At 45.9% G+C, this 26,111-nt stretch overlaps 2 protein-coding genes and 1 long non-coding RNA gene across 8 annotated transcripts; 2 read left to right on the top strand and 1 right to left on the bottom strand.

The window, feature by feature from the left end:
- Window positions 1-7,376, top strand: LOC125635480 (sulfotransferase 1 family member D1). 2 transcript variants are annotated; one of them, XM_048847213.2, is made up of 7 exons: window positions 1-157; window positions 1,933-2,058; window positions 2,882-2,979; window positions 4,672-4,798; window positions 5,349-5,443; window positions 5,914-6,094; window positions 6,540-7,376. In XM_048847213.2, exons 1-7 carry the CDS (start codon window positions 10-12, stop codon window positions 6,650-6,652), a joined length of 888 nt encoding a protein of 295 aa, XP_048703170.2. In that variant the 5' UTR covers window positions 1-9; the 3' UTR covers window positions 6,653-7,376. The 2 variants fall into 2 exon arrangements, with proteins under 2 accessions (XP_048703170.2, XP_048703171.2); XM_048847214.2 differs by lacking the exon at window positions 1,933-2,058.
- A 1,821-nt stretch (window positions 7,377-9,197) lies between these two features.
- On the top strand, window positions 9,198-25,622 carry LOC125635478 (sulfotransferase 1B1). Of its 5 annotated transcripts, none has more exons than XM_048847207.2 (8): window positions 9,198-9,356; window positions 11,348-11,493; window positions 17,556-17,684; window positions 17,913-18,010; window positions 19,428-19,554; window positions 20,356-20,450; window positions 22,102-22,282; window positions 24,712-25,622. In XM_048847207.2, exons 1-8 carry the CDS (start codon window positions 9,256-9,258, stop codon window positions 24,822-24,824), a joined length of 990 nt encoding a protein of 329 aa, XP_048703164.2. In that variant the 5' UTR covers window positions 9,198-9,255; the 3' UTR covers window positions 24,825-25,622. The 5 variants fall into 5 exon arrangements, with proteins under 5 accessions (XP_048703164.2, XP_048703167.2, XP_048703165.2 ...); XM_048847210.2 differs by having other exon boundaries at window positions 9,278-9,356; window positions 11,320-11,493; XM_048847208.2 differs by lacking the exon at window positions 9,198-9,356 and adding an exon at window positions 9,363-9,601.
- Window positions 14,735-25,784, bottom strand: LOC125635481 (uncharacterized). Its single transcript, XR_007356278.2, has 2 exons — window positions 25,627-25,784; window positions 14,735-15,272 (listed from the first exon to the last, which is right to left on the bottom strand). It is a non-coding gene; the product is annotated as an uncharacterized LOC125635481 (long non-coding RNA).
- Window positions 25,785-26,111: the final 327 nt, after the last annotated feature.

Below are 26,111 nucleotides of genomic sequence, written 5' to 3'. Positions count from 1 at the left end.
ATTTCCAGGATGGAAAATAATCAAAGTATTTACAGGAGGAAATTAGAAATGGTCCGTGGCATTCCCCTATTCTGGAGTATTGTTGAAGAATGGGCCCAGGTGGAATCATTCCAAGCCAGGCCAGATGACCTTCTCATTTCCACCTACCCGAAATCAGGTGAGTGCCACTGATCTATCAGGAGATTCTTCTTATGCAGCTAAAAGGCACAAACCCAGGGCAGAAATGGAGGCTATTGCCCAACTCTTAGACCACATGTATGCCACACTCAGACCATAACCCCTTTATCAATTCCTCAATTAGGTATAGAAATCTCTTACTCAAAGCCTCCTCCATCTGTGCCTTCGTGATCCCTTTTTATTGAAGAACCCTATTCAAAACACGGCAGTATACATGGGTTTTACTGGACCTTGTCATGTAGGGAAGAAGCTAAGAAGCCTACCAGGCCAAAACTATAATGGGATTCAAAAAAGAACAAGATAAGTTCATGGAAGATAGGTCCATCAATGGCTATTAGCCAAGATGGTCAGGCATGCAACCCCATGCTCTGGGTGTCTCTAGCCTCTGACTGCCAGAAGCTGGGAATGGACAACATGGGATGGATCACACTGTAATTGTCTGTTAGGTTCATTCTCTCTGAAGCACCTGGCATTGGCCACTGTCGGAAGACAGGACACTGAGCTAGACGGACCATTGGTCTCACCCAGTGTGGCCATTCTTATGTTCTTAGGAATGTAATAGATTTACAGCCAGAAAATGGCTCAATAGCTGGTCCCCGTGAGTAGAACTGGGCCTAGCTCTCCTGCATCAGAGCATGTGAGCCCAATCCAGCCAATTAAAGGGGGCTGGGCTACACCTGGGCCTATAAAGGGCTCCCAGAGAGCAGGAAATAAGAGGTGAAGGAAGTGAGTTGGATAGGCTGTGCCTGGGGAAGGGAAGACATGGTGGAGTAGAGTTAACTCCTGCAGTGGGTCCCTGGAGCAAGGGGCTAGGTGTTGGGGGAAGCAGCACTGAGCCTATTGCTCCAGGAAGGGAGCAGAGCTGATTAGAACTCAGTAGGGAACTACCAGGAGGAGGAGTGCTAGACCATGGGGAGGGGCGGCCCTGAAGCCTGAAAGAAAATGAGTTAAAAGACTGCTTTCTGTTGCTCTTCTTGCCTGTGTTATGCAAATAAACCTTCTCAAAGGAGACTGAGCAGGGCAGGGAGTGTTTGGAAGCTGGGGAGAAGCCATGCCCTGTAACAATGCTGTGCATAGAAACAGAATAAGACCACAAACTTCTTTGTCCTAGCAGGGATGTGTTCAAAAAGTGGCAAAATATTCCTTCCATGTTGCTGTCTTACTATCATTTAGCCATAGACTCTCCTGTTGCTAAATGCTATAGAGTTTGTGGACTAACACTGGAGTGCCCTCACTCAGTGTTCAGGAAGGGAAATTGCCAACTTGATTCTGACCAACATGAGACGAAGGTGAGTGTTTTTTTTCACAAGATGGATGAAGTGGCTTTTTGCCCTCAATATAGGCTCAGCGCTGAAGGGTGACAGGATTCTATCTATTCACACCTCCATTTGTGAGTAGTTTATCTCCCACAAGCCTAGTGGGAAATTTGCATTGGGTCTTCAGGCAGTAGCAGAAACAATTGTGATGTTATATCAAGTTTGGTGATATTGGCCTTCCACGATGATAGGCCCTTTGAGTCACTTCGTTACTGACATCACATATTCAAGTGCAGGACAAGAAAGCCCAGGAGCACTGATTATCACCACCCTCAAAGTCTGTAGCTAAAAGCCATAGGCTAGAAGGGATTGTCATCTGGTGTAAATTGGCATAACTCCATTCACTTCAATTTATACCAGCTGAGGATCTGACTCCATGTTTATGACCTGCCTGTTGCACGCTAGAAGAGTATTTAGCTAGTTTGCTTTATATTTCCAGGCACAACCTGGATCAGTGAAATTGTGGACATGATCTATAAGAACGGTGATGCAGAGAAGTGTAAACAGGATGCGATTTACGTTCGGGTCCCTTTCATGGAGCTGATCATCCCTGGAATTTCAAATGGTAAAGCTTTGCACACTGCAGGCACGCTCCCGGAGAGATTGGAGCTGCGTCTCTGACAACCCTCCCTTTAGGAATTGTGTTGCCCAAAACTGAATATGAGGATATTTATTTACCTCCCTGGGCTTTTGGGAGGGTTGGTTAACTGGCTCCAAATTTTGTCCTCGGATACATACAAGAAAATCTCACTGACTGTGTATAAATCTGAGGATAGAATTTAGCCTTTACTGTTTCTAAACCACTCTGAGTTCTTTGGAATGAAAGGCACTCTGAGCCTGATCCACAGTACACTGAGGTCAATGGAAAGATTCCCACTGGATCTGGCCATATATAAGTGCAAACTGTCAATAGTATTAGGATCCTGTGCACAAGGAGTTTAAATATGAACTGAAATGTTTTAAAAATAACTTAATACACAAATAGATTAAGGGTGGGATTTTCAAAAGAGTTTATAGGAATTAGGTGCCAAATTCCCAGTAACAGTCAATGGAGGTTGAGCACCTAACTCTCATATTTTCTTTTGAAAATCCTACCCTACGGATGAGATTTCCACTGTCCACAAGGGGAGCTGTTAGGTGCTGAGCTCTTTTGTAAATCTCGCCCTAAAAGGGGGATAGAATATTATATGTTCACACCCTGACTTCTATCTTTACCCACATCTGTCTGGATTTCATCCTGTAAAGAGATACAGAATGGCAGCTCAGGATTATTAAAGGCTGCGGGCCCGATTCCTCTCTTCGTAACAGTGGCCCTCTGAGTGTAAATAGTTTATGATCAAAGCTGTAATAGTCCTGTTTTTTCCTTTAATCCCTTTTGTATTTTTTAGGTGTCGCAAAGCTGGCTGAAATGCCCTCTCCCCGATTAGTAAAGACCCATCTTCCTGTTCAACTCCTTCCTGACTCCTTCTGGGAAAACAACTGCAAGGTTAGTATTATTTCTTTGCATTGCGTTAGCAGAGGCTCCAACCAAGATGGACATCCCATTGTACTACACATGTGTACTGTGAATACACATAGCAAGAGAAAATTCCTGCCCCACAGAGTTTGCAATATAAATAGACAAAGGAAGCACTACTATCCCCATTTTACGGATGGCGGACTAAGGCCTGGAGAGATTAAGTGGTTTGCCCAAGATCATATAATGAATCTGTGAGCGATCCAGCAGTTGAACCTAAATCTCAGGCAGTGCTTATCCATATGAGCAGCCTTCTATCTGAGATTTTCCACTGGAAATTAATATAGTAATGGATTAAGCTGGAGTTTCCATAGGATTCTAGTGCTGCTGTGTGTTTAGTTGATTTTTTTTTTGAACACACACAAAGATTCTCAGTGACTAAATCCAGCTACCATTGTAAGTACTGATGGTCAAACAATGCATCACTCAAATGAGCCTCATTTGACATGAAATATCATCCCTGAATTTCTACAATCCATGCACTTTGCAGACATATTTGATACCATCAGCAGTGCTGGAGAGGAGGATTCAGGGCCAGGTTATAGCAGGGACTAAGGGCATATCTAGACTGCAACCAAAGGTGTGATCTGAAGCACAGGTTGGCCTACCCACTCTAGCTTTAATCTAGCTAGCATGGCTAAGAATAGCAGTGAAGACATGGTGGTGCAGGCTAGCAATGCGAATATATCCCCAGGATCCCCGACATGCCTGTACAGGCCATGCTGAAGCCCACATCCCTGTGTCTTCCCTGCTATTTTTAGCTGTGTTAGATAGATTAAAGCTAGAACGGGTATATCTTCTGTGGGCTGCAATCACACCTCCAGTTGCAGTGTAGACATACCCTGAGGGTGAAATCCTGACTTCATTGACATCAGTGGGGCTAGGATTTCCTCCCTAAGAGCAGGGTGCTCTTTTCTAGGCAACTGTGAAGGAAATTCTAATTGTTGGACTCAATCTCTTTCTCTCTCCCCTCCAGCTTGATTCTTTGCATTGATGGGGGAGGCAGCAATTATGGTTAAAGAACAAGAGTAGCCATTAGGCCTACTGGGTACTATTCCCAATTCTGCCTCTCCTGCTCAGTGTACCTCCCTGTACCTCAGTTTCCCCATCTGCAAAACACTACATTACTTAGGACTGTAAAGTGCTATGACTTCCCTGGGTGAAAGCTTTTATATAGCTGAGGAACAGTAATGTTGCCTACTCTGCCAGTCCCTGTCAGTTGCAACACCTCTTTCGCTCTGGGCAGTTCATTTTTTTTCAAAATTCAGAGGGATTTTCCTTTTAATGCCATGACTAAGCCTGGAAGGGATCGCTCTTAGAGTGATTTATTCAATGAGACTTATAGTGACTCTGGAGAGCGTCCTACAAACAGCTGAAGTGCCACTTGCTCATTCAATAGAACTGGTCACATTTTTTTGAAGTTTGGTTGCAAAATTGATGGGAAATTAGACAGTGTTAATAAATCTCCCCACCCCTCTCTTTTTTGGCCAATGGTAGAACCAACTGAAATGTTTAGAATTGAAAAGGTCAGATTTCAATGAAAATATGGGTGAGGGGAAATCTGAAAATATTTTTGCAAATTTATTTTCTTGTTTTTCAATCAGCTTTGTTATTCTAACATAGACTCGATTGACCATGTAAACATCCTTCTCTTCTCCGCAGATCATCTACGTTGCCCGAAATGCGAAGGATGTGGCAGTCTCTTATTACCATTTCTACCAAATGGCAAAGATACATCCAGAGCCTGGCACCTGGGATGAATTCTTGGAGAAGTTTGTGACTGGGGAAGGTAAAACTTGAAGCTAGATTCTCCCTACAACACTGAACTCACAGGCTGTGACACTGCTAAACTAAGAACTATGGAGCAGATTATTAGCTGCTCTAAAGATACTTTATTATACCACTTGAGAATCTCTTTCCATGAGTGTATCCAAATTTCAGTTAGACAGAAGCCCCTACGGGGCAAGATAAAAGAACATGAACACATCTCCCATTAGCCTCCACTTGTTGGTTTCTGGTCCAAAACCAAGAACCAGATCCTCCTAGAACATCTCTTAGATGCTCAGGCAGTCAGGTTGACTAGTTAATGTCTCAAGTTATCTATTCCTGGGGGGACGGGAAGGGGAATGAGTTGTGTTAAAAGGGGTGTCCCAAGACATCCAGCACCCCCTTATTTCCCTATCAACCCATTATCCTGGTATGATTGTGCCATTAGGGGTTTTTTTTGAGAGCCACACAAAATATTCACTATTTAACCTGACTTCTTTGCTGATATCACAGTGAATCCATATTAAATGTGAATGTTTCCCTTCTCTTCTACTCCTTTGTCTTTGATTTAGTTGTGTTTGGACCTTGGTATGATCATGTGAAAGGCTGGTGGGAGAAGAGAAAGGACAAGCGGATTCTGTACCTGTTCTATGAAGACATGAAAGAGGTGCGGGAGGGAAAGAATATAAACTCATCTAATGTTTTGGCCCCAAGTGCGTTGTTTGTTTGCATGAGGATAACAAGTAGGCAGCAGCTATGCCTATCAACAATACTTATTCAGAGAGCAAGAGAATCAGGCAGAGGGGTGAGGCTTCACAGGTAATATACTCAACTTCTGAAAACAACGATGTCACAGTTGACAAAAGGCATGTCTTCAAGATCCAACTCCTATACATTCAGATAAACAGAACTAGCCAATATAATTTGCAATAGTTCTATCTGGTGATTCCCAATAATATTACACACACACGGATTTGGGAGATTAGGGATCTCCCTTCAAAAGGAAATGCCAAACCCCTCCATTCTCACTGTCCCCAGTCCCTACCACCTGGGCTGAGAAAGTGACATTGTGCAAGCACCTTGTAATAGTTTCCACATCGTTCTGTGTGGCATCTGACAATCTGTCTTTCTTTCTAGGATCCTAAACGTGAAATACAAAAGGTGTTACAGTTTCTGGGAAAGGACCTGAAGGAGGATGTGGTGAATAAAATCCTCCATCACACCTCATTCCAGGAGATGCAGAAGAACCCCACTGCCAATTATAAGATGATGTCAAAAGCTCAGATGGACCACAGTGTGTCTCCCTTTATGAGAAAAGGTGAGAGCCCCTCACAGCAATTATAGGAGGGTTTACAAGAAAGGAGGAAAGGCTGGTAACATGGAAGCAGGGCCAATAATAGCTATAATCTGGGGAAAAGCCAGCCACTAGTTCTGCTTCCATAGGTGGGAAAAATCTCAGGATCCGTTTTATCCTTTACCAGCCAAATCTGGCTAATGATGGAGCTGCCTAGGAAAAACACTGCTCAAGGAGAAATGGAACTAATGGGGAATTAGAGTGAAAAATTGTCACCATTTAACCAAGCCCTAGTGAGATCTCTGAAAGAGGCAAGTGGCAGAAGGGAGAAAGACTATAGATTGAATCATTCCTTTGGTTTCACAGATTTATAGGCCAGAAGGGACCATTATGGTCATCATTTAGTCTGAACTCTCGCATAACACAGGCCACAGAATTTCACTCAATGATTCCTGGTTTTCTCCTCCAGGTATCGCGGGTGACTGGAAGAATCACTTTACCGTGGCCCAGAATGAGGCATTTGACTCAGATTATAAAGAGAAGATGAAGGGATCAACACTGCAGTTCCGAACAGAAATCTGAAGCAGCAGTAGCTTCCTTCCCCCATCTGGCTTAGGTGTTTAGTTGGCTTGGACAAGGGAGAAATTGAAATTAAATGGGGGCACCAAAGCAAACAGCAACTATTAACTACTTTAGATATAATTTTTTCCATATGTTTCTATTTTTGTGGGGTCTTCAGTTCCATAACTGCCATTTGGATAATGCAGATGGGACTTCAAGCCCCATCCCTCTGGACTGCCACTAGGATCAGTGATGGTTTCAGCTGCTGTGTGCTGAGATTCTCACATAACCACATGACTCCAAGGGCTGGGGCTTGAAGAAAACCCACCAAATATCATGTGTCTTGTGGTAAAATCACAAGAGATGGCTACACTGAGGTAAGACTCCACCAGAGGGATTATGCAGCTACTATCATTAGCAAACAATAGCAAGGTATCGTTGGGAAAATATCGTTGGCCTCAGTTTTTAAGGACTCATCTACAAGGCCCTACACAGTAAACTACATGGTACTGAGTTTGTCTACTATACCTGAAAAGCTGAGCCGAGCCTGCTGTGACTCAAACCAGCAGGTTCCAGAAAGTCTATATATGCCAAAACTGATGTGTAGACTGTTAGGTGCTTTGAGATGAAAAGCTCTGTAGATATTAAGAGGTGTCCTGCAAAAGAAGAGTTCATTCAAACTGCATATGTATGTCAAATGTGCCTGCCTATGAGCACACATACAGATTAAAGGCTGTAAATCTGAGTTTGCATTCTACTACATTTGTCATTGCCAGTGAACCCCTATAATGTCTGGAGGCTGGTAGCCTGAGTGATGTGACTTCCCCGTGGTTTTGTAACATGACCACAGGTGTGGCCCAGAACAGGGCTGGCCCTCGACCAAATGGCACTCCAGATGAGGAGTGTCTTCAGCATCCCCCATTCCATTTGTTAAACTTTTGAATACCTTATTTTTTATTGCATTTGTAGCCAATTTCATGACTTTGATGCATGATTTGCATGCATGATTTATCCCTGTCATATAGGATAACAAATTTGCATGCTAGGAGCTGTACATCAGTATTTATTCATGCCATATATAAGCAAATGTAAAAAAATTGTTTACTCTAAGCTTATAGAAACCTTTTAATTTCAAGAATAACTGAAATGTACAAAGCTCAAATAACTGGACCAGTACTAAATAGTGTTACAGTAGGGGACAGCCTTAGAATATGAACCCTAGTCCTTTAGTTCAAAAGGGTGCTTTTCTTGCTTTTGCCCTCACACTGGAATGATCACTACTGCCTAAAGCCTGGTCTATGTTCTGTTTCAGATATTTTCCCATCCATAGGCATCGACTTCCCCTCTTCCCTATGGGTGCTCGACACCAGCCCCGCCCCTGTCCCACCTCTTCCCACCCTTGCACCACCCTTGCCCCACCCCCATTCCACTCCTTCTCCCAAGTCCCCACCCCTGCTCTACCTCTTCTCCGCCTCCTCCCCTGAGCGCGCTGTGTCCCAGCTCCTCCCACTCCCTCACGGAAAGTCCTAAGCGCCCTCAAACAGCTGTTAGGCGCTGTGGGGGGTGGGCGGGAAGCGCTGGGATGGACAGGGGTCTGGGGACGCGGCACGCTCGGAGGGGAGAGAAGTAGGCGGGGAGCTTGGCTGCCGGTGGCTGCGGAGCACCCGATAATTTTTCCCCGTGGGTGTTCCAGCCCCAGAGCACCCATGGAGTCGGCGCCTATTTTCCCATCACATTTGCACCTTGCTGCAATACTGAGCCCAATCCTGAACTCCTGAAGGCTTTTTTAGGAACATCTTTTATTTTCTATGGGGGAAAACAGACAGCATTAGGGACAGCAAAAGTCTTAAAAAGTCATCAAACATTACATATTATACACGACAAGAGAAGTAACAGTAATCCTTTTATATAGTTGCGTAGATAGGGGTTCGATAGATATCTCTGGTGTCTCATAAAATATGCCCTTTATTAGTTGCTACTTACACTCTTCAACTCTTAAAACACAAGTACACTTTCACAATATTGCAGCTGGGCTCTCACTTCACTTCACTTCACTTCACTTCACTTCATTCTCATATCTCACTGCCTGACTGGTGACGCCACAACCCTTATCTTCCTCTGGGGGCATGGCTGATAACAGTCTAGGAGGTTCAAGGAAAATGTGGTTTTGAGAAAGTCTGGAAGATTCTATGAAATTCTACAAAGATCCAGAACATTTTAGGAGGTTAGTTAATAAATGAAGTCACATACGGAATACCTGAAACATTTCACTTCAAACATTCTATTTTCCCAGCATCCTGAGCCCAGCACCCCTCAAGCCTGGCACTCCAGGCAGTCATGTGCGTCACCTGCTCCTGAATATGACCTTGACCCAGAAGAAACACCTGCATTCCTCACTGCTCTTGGAATAGCCCAGGGGACATGGTGACCCTGGCCTCCTGCCTTTTCCAATTGGCCTCATTTCGGAGCCTCTCAGCAAGTTGAAGGTATTCCTCCCTGGCCTTCCGCCGAGCTTATCTCTTACTCCCAAGCCCCTCCCTCTCACAGACACTGTTCATAGAACTGGGACGTTTTGTTTTCCTTGGCTGCAGTTCCTGAGGGCTTTTTATGTTCTTGCCAGCGCAATGAGCCCGCCCCAATCCTTTCACAATATCCTTGTGAAGATCATGCGAGTTCATACAGCCTTTCCTTCTCCCCACAAGAGCAGAACTGCCAGAGGAGAAAGGTAAACTCAGACTTCAACTCTTTGGCCTGTTACTGTTAGGAGTTTGTCTGTCTGTTCCGTTGTCTGAGCGAACAGCCAGGCAGAGCAGCCTGTCTAGGACTGGTGGTATACACATCCAGGAAGAAACCTGGGCATTTTTAGGAGGATTTGGCACTGCAAACTCTCCAGACTGGAATGTTCAATGCACAGTCTTGTGATTTCTCCATCTAAGACCTGGGAAGAGGAGTTGTGTGCACTGGGGAAAGGTAGGGCTGGATGCACAATTATAAAATGGATCTATACTTTTATTAGGGCTTCAACACATGACTCATTTTAGTCTGGGACTGCAGAAATGGTCAGTGATGCAGACTCCAAGCTTAGATTTTGTAAAAGGAGAGGGGGACAGGATTATGAATTGTCTGGTGATTTACATATGACTTTAAGACTCACAATGGTAAATTATTTGCTAGTTTACAGCATCTTTATTTGCCTTTCTCTAAAATTCCTTTGCTCAGCAGCTTCTAAAATGTGACCATTTCTGAGCAGCAACTAAAATATTCTTCATTTGCTTTTTTCAGAGGAAAATAAGGTCTGAAGAGACAAAACTAAACTTTCCTCTCCTGCCTTGTGTGTTGGCGGGAATGAAGAGGGTTCATGAAGGGCAATGAGAGTTGGCACTGTCCGTCATTTTCCTTACTGCTTAAAGTTTCACTGTAGCAGCCGTGTTAGTCTGTATCCGCAAAAAGAAAAGGAGTACTTGTGGCACCTTAGAGACTAACGAATTTATTTGAGCATAAGCTTTCGTGAGCTACAGCTCACTTCATCGGATGCATGCAGGGGAAAATACAGTGGGAGATTTTATATACACAGAGTACATGAAACAATGGGTGTTACCATACAGACTGTAACAAGAATGATCAGGTAAGGTGAGCTATTACCAGCAGGAGAGCGGGGGGAATCGATTACAGACCTAAAAGTGGCAATTCTTCAATAAAAAAAACTTCAAAAACAGACTCCAATGAGAGACTGCTGAATTGGAATTAATTTGCAAACTGGATACAGTTAACTTATGCTTGAATAAAGACTGGGAGTGGATGTGTCATTACACAAAGTAAAACTATTTCCCCATGTTTATACCTTCCTCCCCGCCACTGTTCCTCACAGGTTCTTGTCAACTGCTGGAAACGGCCCACCTTGATTATTATGACAAAAGGTCCCCCCTTTTTGTATTATTTTTATTATGGTAGCTGCTAGAGACCTTGATTAAATTCAAGGCTCCATTGTGCTAGGCGCTGTACAAACACGTAGAAAGTCAGCCTCTGCCCCAAAGAGTCTATATAGAGAAAGCATGTGAGAAAGGGACTATCATCATCTCCACTTTGCAGATAGGGAACTGAGGCACAGAGAGATTATGTGGCTTGTCCAAGGACAAGGTATAGCTGAGAACAGACTCCAGGTCTCCTGAGTCCCCATCCATCACGTACAGCGGGAAAACAATGCATGGGTCTGGCCTACTACAAATATTTGTTCCTTTGCATCTCTCCAGCCTTTAAAAGCAATTTTCTTGGCATTGAGGATCAAGGTCCTTTACTCTTTTAGGTAATAGAAACTGTTTGCTTTTTCTGGGTGAGATCTGAGAGAGCCTGAACATAAGACTTCTGCATACCCTCCATCTCCACCCCCCTATACTGACAAAGGAGTCAGTAGGTTAGAAAGCGGAGCAATGAACTCTTTCGAAACATGCTGCTGTCTGTTATCTAATGTTGTGAAAGGTGGTATGGTTTGCACTCATCAGAAATTCCTTTGCTGCCTCAGTTTTTAATGGAAACATAGCCAAGGGCATGCGCTATTAAACAGCTGGAAAGGGACAGGCCAGCTGCTGCAAAAAAAGAAATATCCCCCCACGCTCAACTGAGTGTCTGAGAACACTGGGAACATAAATGAGATTCCTGTCCAGCTGCTCTCCCATCTTCTGTCCTGCCAGTTATACTCTGCTGAACTCTCCCCCTCAGCATGGCTTTACCAGATTACCTTCGGCAGGACTGGAGGATAGTCCATGACATTCCAATGGTCTGCGCGTTTTCATACAACTGGGAAAGGATTGACAACTTCCAGAGTAAGCCAGATGACATCGTGATAGCCACGTACCCCAAATCTGGTGAGTTTTCATGGCTTTCTGGATTAGGAGCCACACTGAGCCATGCCCTATGGTCCTGGAAATGTAGGGGGGTCCCTTCAAGCCCCATCATACTCCCCTTGTGAAAGCAAAGCAGCTCCACTGATTCACAGCTGTTGCTAACAATAATGAGCAAGAATGCCAAGGAGACTTTCCAGCATTTCACAGCTCCCAGCCTGCATTCCGCTCATTGGAAATGATTCCATCAAATTGAATGCCAAACCCTTCTGGGCTGGGGTTTGTTCCTTTCTGAAATGACCTTTCTATGGCCTCAAGCATCTGAAATGGGCATACCCAGGCACCATGCAGTCACAGGGAGATGGATGGGCATTTCCCCTCCCCCACAATGTAAAGGGACAAACTTAACTTAGTATTTTCTTGGGCTGTCCTAGTGTTTGGGGATGTGCCTTGCTAGTCTGGAGACTCAGGCCTGGTCTACGCTACAAAGTTAGGTCGACATAAACTGCGTTAGGTCGATTTATTAATGTATTAATGTTTCCAGTATAACACTATCTGGGTTGTAAGGGGCTGGAGACTTTGTGGAGTCACTAAGGTCAGGTCCCAGCATACTTTGGGTATGTCTACACTACGAAATTAGGTTGAATTTATAGAAGTCGGTTTTTTAGAAATCGTTTTTAAATAATCGATTGTGTGTGTCCCCACACAAAATGCTCTAAGTGCATTAAGTGCATTAACTCGGCAGAGTGATTCCATAGTACCGAGGCAAGCATCGACTTTCGGAGTGTTGCACTGTGGGGAGCTATCCCACAGTTCCTGCAGTCTCCGCTGCCCACTGGAATTCTGGGTTGAGATCCCAATGCCTGATGGGGCAAAAAACATCATCGCTGGTGGTTCTGGGTACATGTCATCAGGCCCCCGTTCCCTCCCTCCCTCCGTGAAAGCAACAGCAGACAATCGTTTTGCGCCTTTTTTCCTGAGTTACCTGTGCAGACGCCATACCACGGCAAGCATGGAGCCCGCTCAGCTCACTGTCACCGTATGTCTTCTGGGTGCTGGCAGACACGGTACTGCATTGCTACACAGCAGCAGCAACCCATTGCCTTGTGGCAGCAGACGGTACAATAGGACTGGTAGCCGTCATCGTCATGTCCGAGATGCTCCTGGCCGCGTCGGTCAGAAGCGGCTGGGCAGACATGGGTGCAGGGACTACATTAGGAGTGACTCGACCAGGTCACTCTCTTTAGTCCTGCAGGCAGTCCTATTGTACCATCTTATGGTGAGCAGGCAGGAAATATAGATGACCAGCAGTCCTATTGTACCACCTTTTGCAGGGCAGGCAGGAGATGAGGATGGCTAGTCCTTCTGCACCGTCTGCTTTTGCCAGCCAAAGATGTAAAAGATAGATGGAGTGGATCAAAACAAGAAATAGACCAGATTTGTTTTGTATTCATTTGCTCCCCCCTCCCTCCTTCCCTCCATGAAGTCCTGCCTGAAATACAAGAGGGAGGGATAGTTTAGTGGGTTGAGCATTGGCCTGCTAAACCCAGGGTTTTGAGTTCAATCCTTGAGGGGGCCATTCTGTGTGACAGTTGTTTTTGTTTCTCCTTGATATAAAGCCACCCCCTTTGTTGATTTTAATTCCCTGTAAGCCATGTCGTCAGTCACCCCTCCCTCCGTCAGGGCAACGGCAGACAATCGTTCTGCGCCTTTTTTCTGTGCAGACGCCATACCACGGCAAGCATGGAGCCTGCTCAGATCACTTTGGCAATTAGGAGCACATTAAACACCACATGCATTATCCAGCAGAATATGCAGCACTAGAACCTGGCAAAGCGATACCGGGCGAGTAGGCGACGTCAGCACAGTGACAAGAGTGATGAGGACATGGACACAGACTTCTCTCAAAGCACGGGCCCTGGCAATGCGGGCATCATGGTGCTAATGGGGCAGGTTCATGCGGTGGAACGTCGATTCTGGGCCCGGGAAACAAGCACAGACTGGTGGGACCGCATAGTGTTGCAGGTCTGGGACGATTCCCAGTGGCTGCGAAACTTTCGCATGCGTAAGGGCACTTTCATGGAACTTTGTGACTTGCTTTCCCCTGCCCTGAGGCGCATGAATACCAAGATGAGAGCAGCCCTCACAGTTGAGAAGCGAGTGGCAATAGCCCTGTGGAAGCTTGCAATGCCAGACAGCTACCGGTCAGTCGGGAATCAATTTGGAGTGGGCAAATCTACTGTGGGGGCTGCTGTGATGCAAGTAGCCAACGCAATCAAAGATCTGCTGATATCAAGGGTAGTGACCCTGGGAAATATGCAGGTCATAGTGGATGGCTTTGCTGCAATGGGATTCCCCTAACTGTGGTGGGGCCATAGATGGAACCCATATCCCTATCTTGGCACTGGAACACCAAGCCGGCACGTACATAAATCGCAAGGGGTACTTTTCAATAGGGCTGCAAGCACTGGTGGATCACAAGGGACGTTTTACCAACATCAACGTGGGATGGCCGGGAAAGGTACATGACGCTCGCATCTTCAGGAACTCTGGTCTGTTTCAAAAGCTGCAGGAAGGGACTTTATTCCCAGACCAGAAAATAACCGTTGGGGATGTTGAAATGCCTATAGTTATCCTTGGGGACCCAGCCTACCCCTTAATGCCATGGCTCATGAAGCCGTACACAGGCAGCCTGGACAGTAGTCAGGAGCTGTTCAACTACAGGCTGAGCAAGTGCAGAATGGTGGTAGAATGTGCATTTGGATGTTTAAAAGCGCTCTGGCGCAGTTTACTGACTCGGTTAGACCTCAGCAAAACCAATATTCCCACTGTTATTACTGCTTGCTGGGCGCTCCACAATATCTGTGAGAGTAAGGAGGAGATGTTTATGGCGGGGTGGGAGGTTGAGGCAAATTGCCTGGCTGCTGGTTACGTGCAGCCTGACACCAGGGCGGTTAGAAGAGCACAGGAGGGCGCAGTGCGCATCAGAGAAGCTTTGAAGACCAGTTTCATGACTGGCCAAGCTACGGAGTGAAAGTTCTCTTTGTTTCTCCTTGATGAAACCCCCCACCCCTTGGTTCACTCTACTTTCCTGTAAGCTAACCACCCTCCCCTCCTCCCTTCAATCACCGCTTGCAGAGGCAATAAAGTCATTGTTGCTTCACATTCATGCATTCTTTATTCATTCATCACACAAATAGGGGGATGACTACCAAGGTAGCCCAGGAAGGGTGGTGGAGGAGGGAAGGAAAATGCCACACAGCACTTTAAAAGTTTACAACTTTAAAATTTATTGAATGCCAGCCTTCTTTTTTTTGGGCAATCCTCTGTGGCGGAGTGGCTGGTTGGCCGGTGGCCCCCCCACCGCGTTCTTGGGCGTCTGGGTGTGGAGGCTATGGAACTTGGGGAGGAGGGCGGTTGGTAACACGGGGGCTGTAGTGGCAGTCTGTGCTCCAGCTGCCTTTGCTGCAGCTCAACCATACACTGGAGCATACTGGTTTGGTCCTCCAGCAGCCTCAGCATTGAATCCTGCCTCCTCTCATCACGCTGCCGCCACATTTGAGCTTCAGCCCTGTCTTCAGCCCGCCACTTACTCTCTTCAGCCCGCCACCTCTCCTCCCGGTCATTTTATGCTTTCCTGCACTCTGACATTGTTTGCTTCCACGCATTCGTCTGTGCTCTGTCAGTGTGGGAGGACAGCATGAGGTCGGAGAACATTTCATCGCGAGTGCGTTTTTTTTTCTTTCTAAGCTTCACTAGCCTCTGGGAAGGAGAAGATCCTGTGATCCTTGAAACACATGCAGCTGGTGGAGAAAAAAAAAGGGACAGTGGTATTTAAAAAGACACATTTTATAAAACAGTGGCTACACTCTTTCAGGGTAAACCTTGCTGTTAACATTACATACATAGCACATGTGCTTTCGTTACAAGGTCGCATTTTGCCTCCCCCCACCGCATGGCTACCCCCTCAACCTTCCCCCCTCCCTGTGGCTAACAGCGGGGAACATTTCTGTTTAGCCACAGGCAAACAGCCCAGCAGGAATGGGCTCCTCTGAGTGTCCCCTGCAGAAAAGCACCCTATTTCAACCAGGTGACCATGAATTATATCACTCTCCTGAGGATAACACAGAGAGATAAAGAACGGATGTTGTTTGAATGCCAGCAAACACACTGCAATGCTTTGTTGTACAATGATTCCCGAGTACGTGTTACTGGCCTGGAGTGGTAAAGTGTCCTACCATGAAGGATGCAATAAGGCTGCCCTCCCCAGAAACCTTTTGCAAAGGCTTTGGGAGTACATCCAGGAGGGCCGCGAATGCCAGGGCAAAGTAATCCTTTCACATGCTTGCTTTTAAACCATGTATAGTATTTTAAAAGGTACACTCACCGGAGGTCCCTTCTCTGCCTGCTGGGTCCAGGAGGCAGCCTTGGGTGGGTTCGGGGGGTACTGGCTCCAGGTCCAGGGTGAGAAACAGTTCCTGGCTGTCGGGAAAAAAGGTTTCTCCGCTTGCTTGCTGTGAGCTATCTACAACCTCCTCATCATCATCTTCGTCCCCAAAACCTGCTTCCGTATTGCCTCCATCTCCATTGAAGGAGTCAAACAACACGGCTTGGGTAGTGGTGGCTGAACCCCCTAAAATGGCATGCAGCTCATCATAGAAGCGGCGTGTTTGGGGCTCTGACCCGGAGCGGCCGTTCGCCTCTCTGGTTTTCTGGTAGGCTTGCCTCAGCTCCTTCAGTTTCACGCGGCACTGCTTCGGGTCCCTGTTATGGCCTCTGTCCTTCATGCCCTGGGAGATTTTGACAAAGGTTTTGGCATTTTGAAAACTGGAACGGAGATCTGATAGCACGGATTCCTCTCCCCATACAGCGATCAGATCCCGTACCTCCCGTTCGGTCCATGCTGGAGCTCTTTTGCGATTCTGGGACTCCATCATGGTCACCTGTGCTGATGAGCTCTGCATGGTCACCTGCAGCTTGCCACGCTGGCCAAACAGGAAATGAGATTCAAAAGTTCGCGGTTCTTTTTCTGTCTACCTGGCCAGTGCATCTGAGTTGAGAGTGCTGTCCAAAGCGGTCAGAATGGAGCACTCTGGGATAGCTCCTGGAAGCCAATACCGTCGAATTGTGTCCACAGTACCCCAAATTCGAGCCGGCAAGGCCGATTTAAGCGCTAATCCACTTGTCAGGGGTGGAGTAAGGAAATCGATTTTAAGAGCCCTTTAAGTTGAAATAAAGGGCTTCATCGTGTGGACGGGTGCAGGTTTACATCGATTTAATGCTGCTAAATTCGACCTAAAGTCCTAGTGTAGACCAGGGCTGTGTCTTTTCCTGTGTCTTGTAGGCAGCTGCTGAGCACAGTGATGATGTTCATCAAAAACATAACAATGGAAAATCAACTAGCAATTGTGTTGGCCTAGGAGAGGCCTCACACCATCCCTGAAAATGGGTGTGGTTGCAAGGTGTTGCAGACCTTCTACAAAAAGAGCTCTGAAGTGGGCCGCTTGCCATCAGTAACTTCTGACAATGCTGGCAAACTGTAATGTTTGGCTACAGATTAATGATATTCCATTGCTACTCAGCCTCAGGAGAGTAGAAGAGATGTAGCTAGAACAGGAGTTCTCAAACTTCATTGCACTGCAACCTCCCCTTCTGACAACAAAAATTGCTACATGACCCCAGGAGGGAGGACCGAAGCCTGAGTCCTCTTGAGCCCTGCCGCCCTAGGTTGGGGGGCCAAAGCCAAATCCTGAGCCCCACTGCCTCGGGTGGGGGAGGGACCCATAGCCAAAGCCCAAGGGCTTCAGCCCCAGGCAGGGGGGGTCAGATGATGGGGCTCAGGATTCAGCTTTGAACCTGGGTCTCAGCAAGTCTAAGCCAGCCCCGGAGACCCCATTAAGATGGGGTTGCGACCCACAGTTGAGAACCATTGAGCTAAAATACTGAAGATCCTAAATGAATAGGCTGAATACCGTAAGTGCTGTTGTCTTGGCTGGACGAACAGTGGATGAGGTTCTTGCTTGACTGTTCCTTGGTGGATAAACCTGGTTCTTGACTGGATTTTTCTTCTCTCATCTTGTTTCCAGGCACTACATGGATAAGTGAAATTGTGGACATGATTCTGAATGATGGAGATCCTGATAAATGCAAGCGAGATGCAATTTTCAACAAAGTGCCCATGTTGGAATTTGCTGTCCCTGGGAAGATGTCACCAGGTAAATGTAGCACTAGTGTTGGGTGACTACAGACAAAACAGTCAGTGATTCAGTGCGGCTGGCTTGCAGCTCAGGAGAGGAAAGAAGGGATTGTGGATAGAGCACTGGCCTAAGATTCAGGAGATCTGGGTTCGGTTCCTTTCAGTGAGACTTGGGTGCTTTTGGAAATGTTACCTTTAATGCCTTCTCTATCAGCATCAATGATCCCTTTGAACCTTTGCTTACCAGGTACAGAACAATTAGCCAAGAAGCCATCTCCTCGTTTAGTGAAAACCCACCTTCCAGTCCAGCTCCTTCCAATGTCCTTCTGGGAAAATGGCTGCAAGGTAACCAGGAGTTGGGAACTCAGACCTTCTGGACAATAGGCTGATGGGGGAAGTATCATGTGCCTTGAGCACACAGAATACTCATGCTAGTCCCACCCTTTGCCAGGTTCCTCTCCCTCATTTTTACCCACTGACTCTTTTCTCCAGTGGGAAGAGATTTATTTGTGAGTTTCCATGCTGATAGCTACCTAGAGCAGCAGTTTTGCAGCTTTACATTTACAACATTGGGATGCAAGTTTGGATTCATATTTAGGCTGAGATTTTCAAAGATCCCTAAGAGATCAGGATGTCCAGTTCCCATTAAAATTGACCTCACGGGATTCCAATGCCTTTAGATAACATTCACTCAGTGTTGAGTAAGATGTTTTTCCAGCCGTCAGCTTTGCAGGCTCACCCTGGGATCTGACAAACAGACTGGATTCTTTCTGGCTCATACATCATCATCAGTAACAAAGATCCTGGAAAGCAAATTCTGCCAACATTACCAACATCTGTGCAACACCCATTGTCTTAAAATACTTCTTCCTGGGCAATCTCCATTGTCTTCAATGAGGTTACCCACACATAACTGAGGGGTAAATGTGGTCTCACAATTACAACTCAACTAACAATTCCGCCTGATGGGGTGAGAGCCAGAATACAATCCAGCTCACTTCTCTGTAGCCATGTTGGCCCTGCCGGGCATGATGTATTTTGCCACTATATGAACAGCTGTGTCTGAATGCACATGGGAGCAGACCCATTGACTGCTGCACCCAGGGGAGTAGGAGGATGCGACCCAAGGCAGGGCAGACTGGGATTGCATTGTTTCCTTCCTTCAGAGGTAGGCTGGTTTAACCTGTGACTGAGGCCCACAAGGAGGCCCCCGGGGGATGCAGTGAATTCACTAATCCCCCAGGCATCCTGGTCACAATCCCTCCTTGGCAAACACCACTCCCTTTGGTGGTTCTGCTGCCTGCCTGTTGTTCCCCTGGTGGAGTTCTAGTACTGCCAGAATTTCCATCTCTGCGGGGTCTGTGCACTGGGTTACACTGGCAGAAATGTGTGTTGTTGTTTTCCCCATTTTTACAGATGGGGAAACTGAGAAACAGAGAGATCGACCCAAGACCACAGAAAGTGTCAGTGGAAAAGCTAGTGTCAGAACCAGAATTAGCGCTCCTGTAGCTTCTATTCCCATGCCCAGTCCACGGTGCTCTACTCTCAGACCACAGTGTCCAGGGGTGCTTTCAATCCCTCAGCTTTAATTTGGCCCTTGAGCCACAATTTGGATCCCCTGCAGTAGGGCTGGGATTTTGAACGAAGCCTAAGGAAATTAGGCACCCAACTCCCTTAGGCACCTCTGAAAATCCAAGTCTAGAGCCACTCAGAACTCAAGGTCGCCGAGGCAACATGGATTCTTCTCTTCTTCCTGCCACAGGTGATCTATGTTGCCCGAAATGCCAAAGATGTAGCTGTTTCTTTCTACCATTTTGACCTGATGAACCAGCTGCATCCAGACCCCGGCACCTGGGAGCAATACATTGAGAAATACATGGCAGGCAGAGGTGAGACTGACATCTGTTAGCAATTCATGTTCCTGGGGTTTTAAATTGATGCTGCTTGAAGCATAAAGGAAAAGAGACTTGCAACTGCAGGTGAATTTATTCAGGCCAAGTTCTGCCTCTCGGTGGGAAACTTAGACGCTGTGCCTTTCAGTGTAGTCTCTGAGTACTAGGAAATGCAGTGAGAACTGAGGGAGGGAACTTTCCTATTAGACCGGACAGTTTGAGTAGCCTCCACTGCATCTATGCTTCCCTTCAGAGGGAGCAGTGGTTGGGGAATCTGCACAGCAGTGGGTCCACTGGCCCAGACCTTACATAACTATAATGTAGGGCCAGATCCTCGGCAGCTGTAAATCAGCATAGATGCATTGACTTCAATGGAGCTATGGCTAATTTACACTAGCTAAGGATCTGGTCCATTTACTTTAATGACGCCACACTGATTTACACCAGCTGGGGATCAGACCATTGACTTCATTGAAAGTATGCCAATGCCAGCTGGGATCTGGCCCTAAGCTGCATTTCTATAAGAGTCAGGTAATATCTAGTTTCTGCTCCAGTCACATATAATAATAGTTGAGGATTCCAACCTGCCAGTGGGACCAAAGGGGCAAAGAATTTGATCTAGTGTTTGCATGTAGCCACACCTGGTGGTTTGTGCCCAGGTACCCGATTTTCACATGATGTCATAGTAACTGCACACACAATGCATTTCAGCGGCATTCAGCCAAAAAATAACATGAGCCCCAGTGACCTGACACGCTCATGTCACTAAGAGTATTTGTATACCTTTTCCTCTTTTAGTTGCGTATGGTTCCTGGTATGACCATGTGAAAGGCTGGTGGGAGAAGAGAAAGGACCATCCCATATTATACTTGTTCTATGAGGACATGAAAGAGGTGAGAGGGCGACAAGTAACCACTTCAGGGGCCACTCCACATGCACCAGGATGGAGGCAACAAATCTGACACCTGTTCAATGCCTTACCCTACTGTGCAATGTCCATCTGAAGATCAGTCTGGCTGTCCTGAAGAGAATGTGTCTCTCTAGGGTAGTGCAGTCCACCATGAGTAAAAGGCCCAGACTGTGACTCTTTAAATGCTTTGGTTGGTGCTAATACTACCCCTGAGCTGTGAGCCTCCCTCCTTCCCCACTTATTCTCCCTTATTTAGAACTGTGTCTAGATTTATTATGAGCACTTCACGATATCAAATGGATTTATCCTCATAACACCCCTGTGAGGAGGTTGGGTGCTATTATCCCCATTTTTACAGCTGGAGAACTGAGGCATAGAGAGGTTAAGTGACTTGCCCAGGGTCACACAGGAAGTGTGTGGCAGAACAAGGAACTGAATCCAGGTGTCCTGAGTCCCAAGCTAGTGCCCTAACCACTGGGCCATTCTGCTTTCCCAAAGCCTCTTGCCCATGCTAGAGTACAGCCTTATGGAGTGCATCGCTTGAAGAGCAAGCACCAAAAGAGGGCTGCTTTCTTTAAAGAGACTTTTAACTCTCATTTAAAAATGTTGATGTAGCACATTTATTAAGAGGCAGGAAGAGGAGGGGAAAGTTAGGGAAGCATGTTATTAAAGATGGGGGAACTAGTCTAGAAGTGACTTAACCCCTCGCTCAGACCCAAATGAAGTTTAGATGGGGATGTGAAAGAGAGCAGTTGCTCCTGTTCCCTTTAATTTCACTCTGGAATTCCTGGTTTTAGCTGGGAGAGGAAGTGGGTATTTCCAATCCAGCAGTACCAGAAATGCATGAGAGCCTGATCTTGGATGATTTCCATACCAGAGAGATTTGGGAAAACATCCCAACTCTAGCTTTGAACTATATGAAATGGAATTAGTCACTACCTTCCCAATTAACAGTAATATGGGCTAGTATTTGGAGCTGGGTTATCCTGAAGTTTAGCATCCACATATTGCTGAAGAGGAAGTGAAGTCTGAGAGTAAGGGCCAGGTCCACAAATCAGCATAGTTCCACTGGTGTAGCCAGTAGGGCTGCAGTAATTTAGAGCAGCTGCGGATACGGCCCTAAGAATTCTGTGACTGGCTGGGGAAGATGTGGCTGGAATTAGGGTCCCTCCAGAGTGGCTGTCTGCATCACTTTCTAAATAAAGCAATGGGACTGGTGAGTTACAGACCAGTCTTGGTCTCTCTTTCTCTAAACATATTATACCCCCCAAAAAAACTATGTTAAAATAACATTATTTGGGTTGCAAAGTCAAGTACTCAAAAGTTAGGCAGTGCCAGAATTACGGTTGCCTGTGCAATGTGCTAATGCTAGGGAGGGAGACAAAGGAGATTTTTTGGCTATTAATCTCCTTTTTATTTTGGGAAGGGGGGTAAGAATTGGGGGCAAGGTTGATGAAATGTATTGATGGATTGCTGGATGTTAGTTTTGATACAGTGGAACAACTAAGGTTGTTGGCACCTCATAAAAGTTCTAGACTTTCACTACGTTACATGGTAGTGGCGACTTTCACTTGACTAGTTGAGCCACTGGGTCCCACCGCACACCATCTGAAGTGCCACTTGTCTTTCTGTAGGATCCAAAGCGTGAAATTTGCAAGGTGATGCAGTTCCTGGGGAAGGATCTGAAGGAGGAGGTTCTGGACAGGATCGTCTATCACACTTCATTTGAAATGATGAAAGAGAATCTCACCACAAATTATAAGATGACCCCAAGTGATATAATAGATCAAAGCATCTCCCCTTTCATGCGTAAAGGTAAGGATTCACACAGGCACTAGCAACCATTTTTCTTCTCCTCAGTTGTAACAGGAAGATACTTTTTCATCCAGTTTTCCTTCGTAAGCTACCCAAAAAGGTGGTCATGTTTATATCTGATGGCTTTTCAGTAGCTTGTGTAAAATAGGTTGGTGGTACCATTTCTAGTGGACCGGTGTTTATATCTCACAGATGCCGTGACATAAGACACTAATTAGCAACCCCAGTCTCATGAAAGAGGCCAAGGACTGAGTGGGCATGGAGACTGAACTACACTCTCACCCCTAGAAGTAGTCACCCGAAGAACAGAGCAGAGTGTCATTACACAAGCCTGCACTCTGCTGCTGCTACCTCTTTAGAACTTGATCTTTGATGAAATGGGGGCAGTAGAGCCAGATTTTCAAGAGTTCAGCTCGTTAAACATCAAAACGAAGTGACTGGATTTTTCAGAAGTGCCGAGCATCCAGCGGCTCCCACTGAGAACAACGGGAGCTGTCGCCTGTTAAAGACTTCTGAAAATCTGGCCACTTTTTTCCAGTGCCTAAATGGGAGCTACGCTCTTTCAAAATTTGGCCCTAAATCCCCACATCTCCATAAGATATCTTTGCCATGCCTCACATTCACTAGAAAAAGAAAAGCAAAGAAGCATGTTGGCCATAGGAGACAACTGAGAAAAATAAAAATAGAATCAAAGGCTGGAGTACAGACTGTGACAGACCCAGACCAGTTTGGTGCAGGAGTCTGGTAGAAGGAAAACACACTGGACGAATAGTTTTCTGTTCCCTGAGTGACCGGGGCAGAGAGTGCCCCAGAGCGGTCAGGAAGGTGCTAGAAGCCATGAAGTCAGGCAGACTCCATAAGACACCTGGAACAAATTTGAAACAATCAAGGGAAACAGGCTAATCAGATCACCTGAAGTCCATTTAGAACCATCTGGGACTAGTTTAAAAGGAAGCTCCTTCAGAGACACTGACTGGTAATAGCTGGGAGAAAGAAGGTGTGTTGTGGAAAGACTGGGAGAAAGAAGGTGAGCAGTAAAAGACCTGGGAGAAGAAGTGTGGTCAGGTACCAAGGGGGGAGAGGTGCTAGGAGGGGCTGTTTGGGGAAGTAACCCAGGGAAGGGTTATAGCTCTGGTAGTATAGGAAAACTACCTGTTGCTGGTGCCATTAGGGTCCCTGGACTGGAACCCAGAGAAGAGGGTGGGTGTGGGTTCCCCCCAACCCTTCCCACACCTCTACAAAAATGCTCCCTGAGTAGGAAGAAAGGGACTAAAGAGGGCTCTTACACCAAACCCATTGACTGGCTGATGATGGTGGATCAGTAAGCTGTAACCCTTGCCTCTAGGAGAGGAGAGAGGCTACAGTGAGGGTCACAGCAAACCTCGGAGGCAAGCCCTAACCACCTAGAAGCACAGGACCCCCTGAGGCAAAGCCAGAGCACTGCCACAAGACACAATGATACTGTGTGAGCTGTTTGGGACCAGAACTGTTTATTACTCTGTGTGTACAGTGCCTAGCTCAGTTTTGCTCTTCCCTGGATGCTACTGTAATAAACATGTTTACTAATATAGGTGAGAGGGAATAATTTCCATACTAAAACTATGTTTAAAACAATCGATATGGAATGCAGGATCTGGTTAGCTGGCTTGCTTTCTCTGGCATCCACCCAGCGCTTCCACAAACAATTAGAAAAATGATCAATACAATATTTCAGTTCACCAACTTTTCAGTGACTAAATTCCAGTTAAAAGCTAATTGCTACCAAAACATTTTTTTTTCTAAGTCTGCTATTTTAATCAATCAGCTATCCTGGATGCCAGCATTTTTCTTGATGCCTTTTGTCCTCAGTATATGGAAAGGGTGCTCAAAGTGTTAGGCAGACTAGCTCTTCTTGCATATAGCAGCTACTGGAAGGTGGGGAGTGCTCAGCACTGTGAAGGATCTGGCCCTCATTAAGTTTTTGTCTAACGCTCACTTTAATTCACTACACTTTTGTTAGTAGTGCATGAAAAATGTATTTACTTAATAAATCTAGGTTCAAATTCTGGCCTCAGTTACACCCCCACAAGTTTATTGGAGCTTGATGCAGAGGTTCTCAAACTTTTGTGTTGGTGACCCCTTTCACATAGCAAGCCTGTGTGTGACCCCCCCCCACTTATACATTAAAAACACGTTTATAAAATGATGGAGGTGAAGCAGGGTTTGGGGGTGGAGGCTGACAGCTTCAACCCCCACGTAATAACTTTGCAACCCCCTGAGGGGTCATGACTCCCCGTTTGAGAACCCCTGAGCTAGAGAAAAGCATGTAACTGAGTGTAGAATTTAGACTATTAATGTTTTCTTGGTACTATTTCTATTTCATTTTCCAACATCGGGAGTTCTTTTGCTTCAGCAAGGGCTTTGCTGTTTCATTCTCTTTTTTGTTTCAGGGATTGCTGGGGACTGGAAGAATCACTTTACTGTGGCCCAGAATGAGAGATTCAATGAAGATTATGAGAGGAAAATGGCTGGGAGCACACTGCGGTTCCGAACAGAGATCTGAAGGAGCCTGGCGTCTTAGTACTGTAGTTCTAATACACGGGTCTCTGTCATTTCTGTTGAGAATAGCTTTCCCCCACTCCTTTAATCAACTAGAAGTAATACATTGAGAAGTGTCTGCTCCAGTGATGGTCAGACACTTGAACCTGGACTCTTGGGCCATCTAGACCAAGGTGCAGTTACACTCCAGAGCAGAGGGATTGACCCAAGAGACTGGGATTCCATATCCATATCCAGGGTCTGAGTAGCAGGGAAGGCTCCTTGTTCTAGGGTTAGCCACACACACACCTCTTCGTTTATGTTAGACTGAGTACTGGTCAGGTTCAAGTGAGACAAAGGACTCAGGCCCAGATCTTCAAAGCTATTTAGGCACCTACCTCCCAGTCCCTTGAAATGAAAGGGAATTAAGCACCTAACTCCCTTTGAAGATCTAGACCTGAATGATTAAGATGAATGATTGAATGGGGCAAATAGGAGGAGAGGGGTGGCTTGGTGGGGAGGAAGGTGCTGGGGAGATTCAATGAAGAGAAAAATGAAATAGTGGAATTTGGTTTGGGAAAGGAGGCTTTCTTGATTTTGAAGAGCATTAATTGTAATGTACAGATTCATCAAGTATTGTAATTTCTCTAGAGAATGGGCTCGTAATGGGGATAGTGCCAGGGAGGTGGGCCACCAGTTCTCTCATAAGAAGTGGTCCACATTCTGACTAAATATGTGAACTCCTGTATAAAATTACTTCATCTAGTTTATGCTGACACAAAGTCAAATGCTACAAATCTGAATTAAACTGAAAAGTACTTGCTCACCTGTGTAGCTTAATCTATTCAGGTTCTTCTTGAAGCCTTCCTGTCACCCTGGTATCTGTGCACCTTCCATTCAGCAATGCAACAAGCCACTTGTGCCTTCTTCAACTCTCTTCCCCAGGGGAACACTTGCAAGTGTGAGCACAATGGGATCTCTTCTGCAAATAAGTGCTGCTTAACATGAGGAATGGCTGCCCCCTGGTTTTATTAATGAGCAGTGCAGTGAGCAAAAATACCAGCAGCGTTCATATTAGTGGAAAATAAAACATCTTTATGATGAAGTGTTACTTAAAAAACTGGTTATCTTCAACTGCACATTTTCACACTTAGCTATTGGCCATGTTTGACTTGTGCTGCTCTGGAGGCCTACTGGCTATAATATATATTTCACTATTATGAGTACTCCTAACTTTATAATTATATTTGTATTCCTTGTACAAAGAAGTTAACAAATAATTTACATGATTGTTCCCTTCTGGGGTGTCCCC

This window comes from Caretta caretta, chromosome 4, assembly GCF_965140235.1.
Source record: "Caretta caretta isolate rCarCar2 chromosome 4, rCarCar1.hap1, whole genome shotgun sequence".
NCBI lineage: Eukaryota > Metazoa > Chordata > Testudines > Cheloniidae > Caretta > Caretta caretta.
The sequence above is the reverse complement of the archived record's forward strand: the minus strand, read 5'-3'. Positions and strand labels throughout refer to the sequence as shown.

What these genes read in the sequence shown, in the direction of transcription:
- LOC125635480 (XM_048847213.2), top strand. Translation starts at nt 10, where the DNA reads ATGGAAAATAATCAAAGTATTTACAGGAGGAAATTAGAAATGGTCCGT. An exon ending in TTCCACCTACCCGAAATCAG is followed by an intron (nt 158 to 1,932) that starts GTGAGTGCCACT and finishes TTATATTTCCAG; the next exon opens with GCACAACCTGGATCAGTGAA. An exon ending in TCTGGGAAAACAACTGCAAG is followed by an intron (nt 2,980 to 4,671) that starts GTTAGTATTATT and finishes TCTTCTCCGCAG; the next exon opens with ATCATCTACGTTGCCCGAAA.
- LOC125635478 (XM_048847207.2), top strand. Translation starts at nt 9,256, where the DNA reads ATGAGCCCGCCCCAATCCTTTCACAATATCCTTGTGAAGATCATGCGA. An exon ending in AGCCACGTACCCCAAATCTG is followed by an intron (nt 11,494 to 17,555) that starts GTGAGTTTTCAT and finishes TCTTGTTTCCAG; the next exon opens with GCACTACATGGATAAGTGAA. An exon ending in CCCTGGGAAGATGTCACCAG is followed by an intron (nt 17,685 to 17,912) that starts GTAAATGTAGCA and finishes TTTGCTTACCAG; the next exon opens with GTACAGAACAATTAGCCAAG.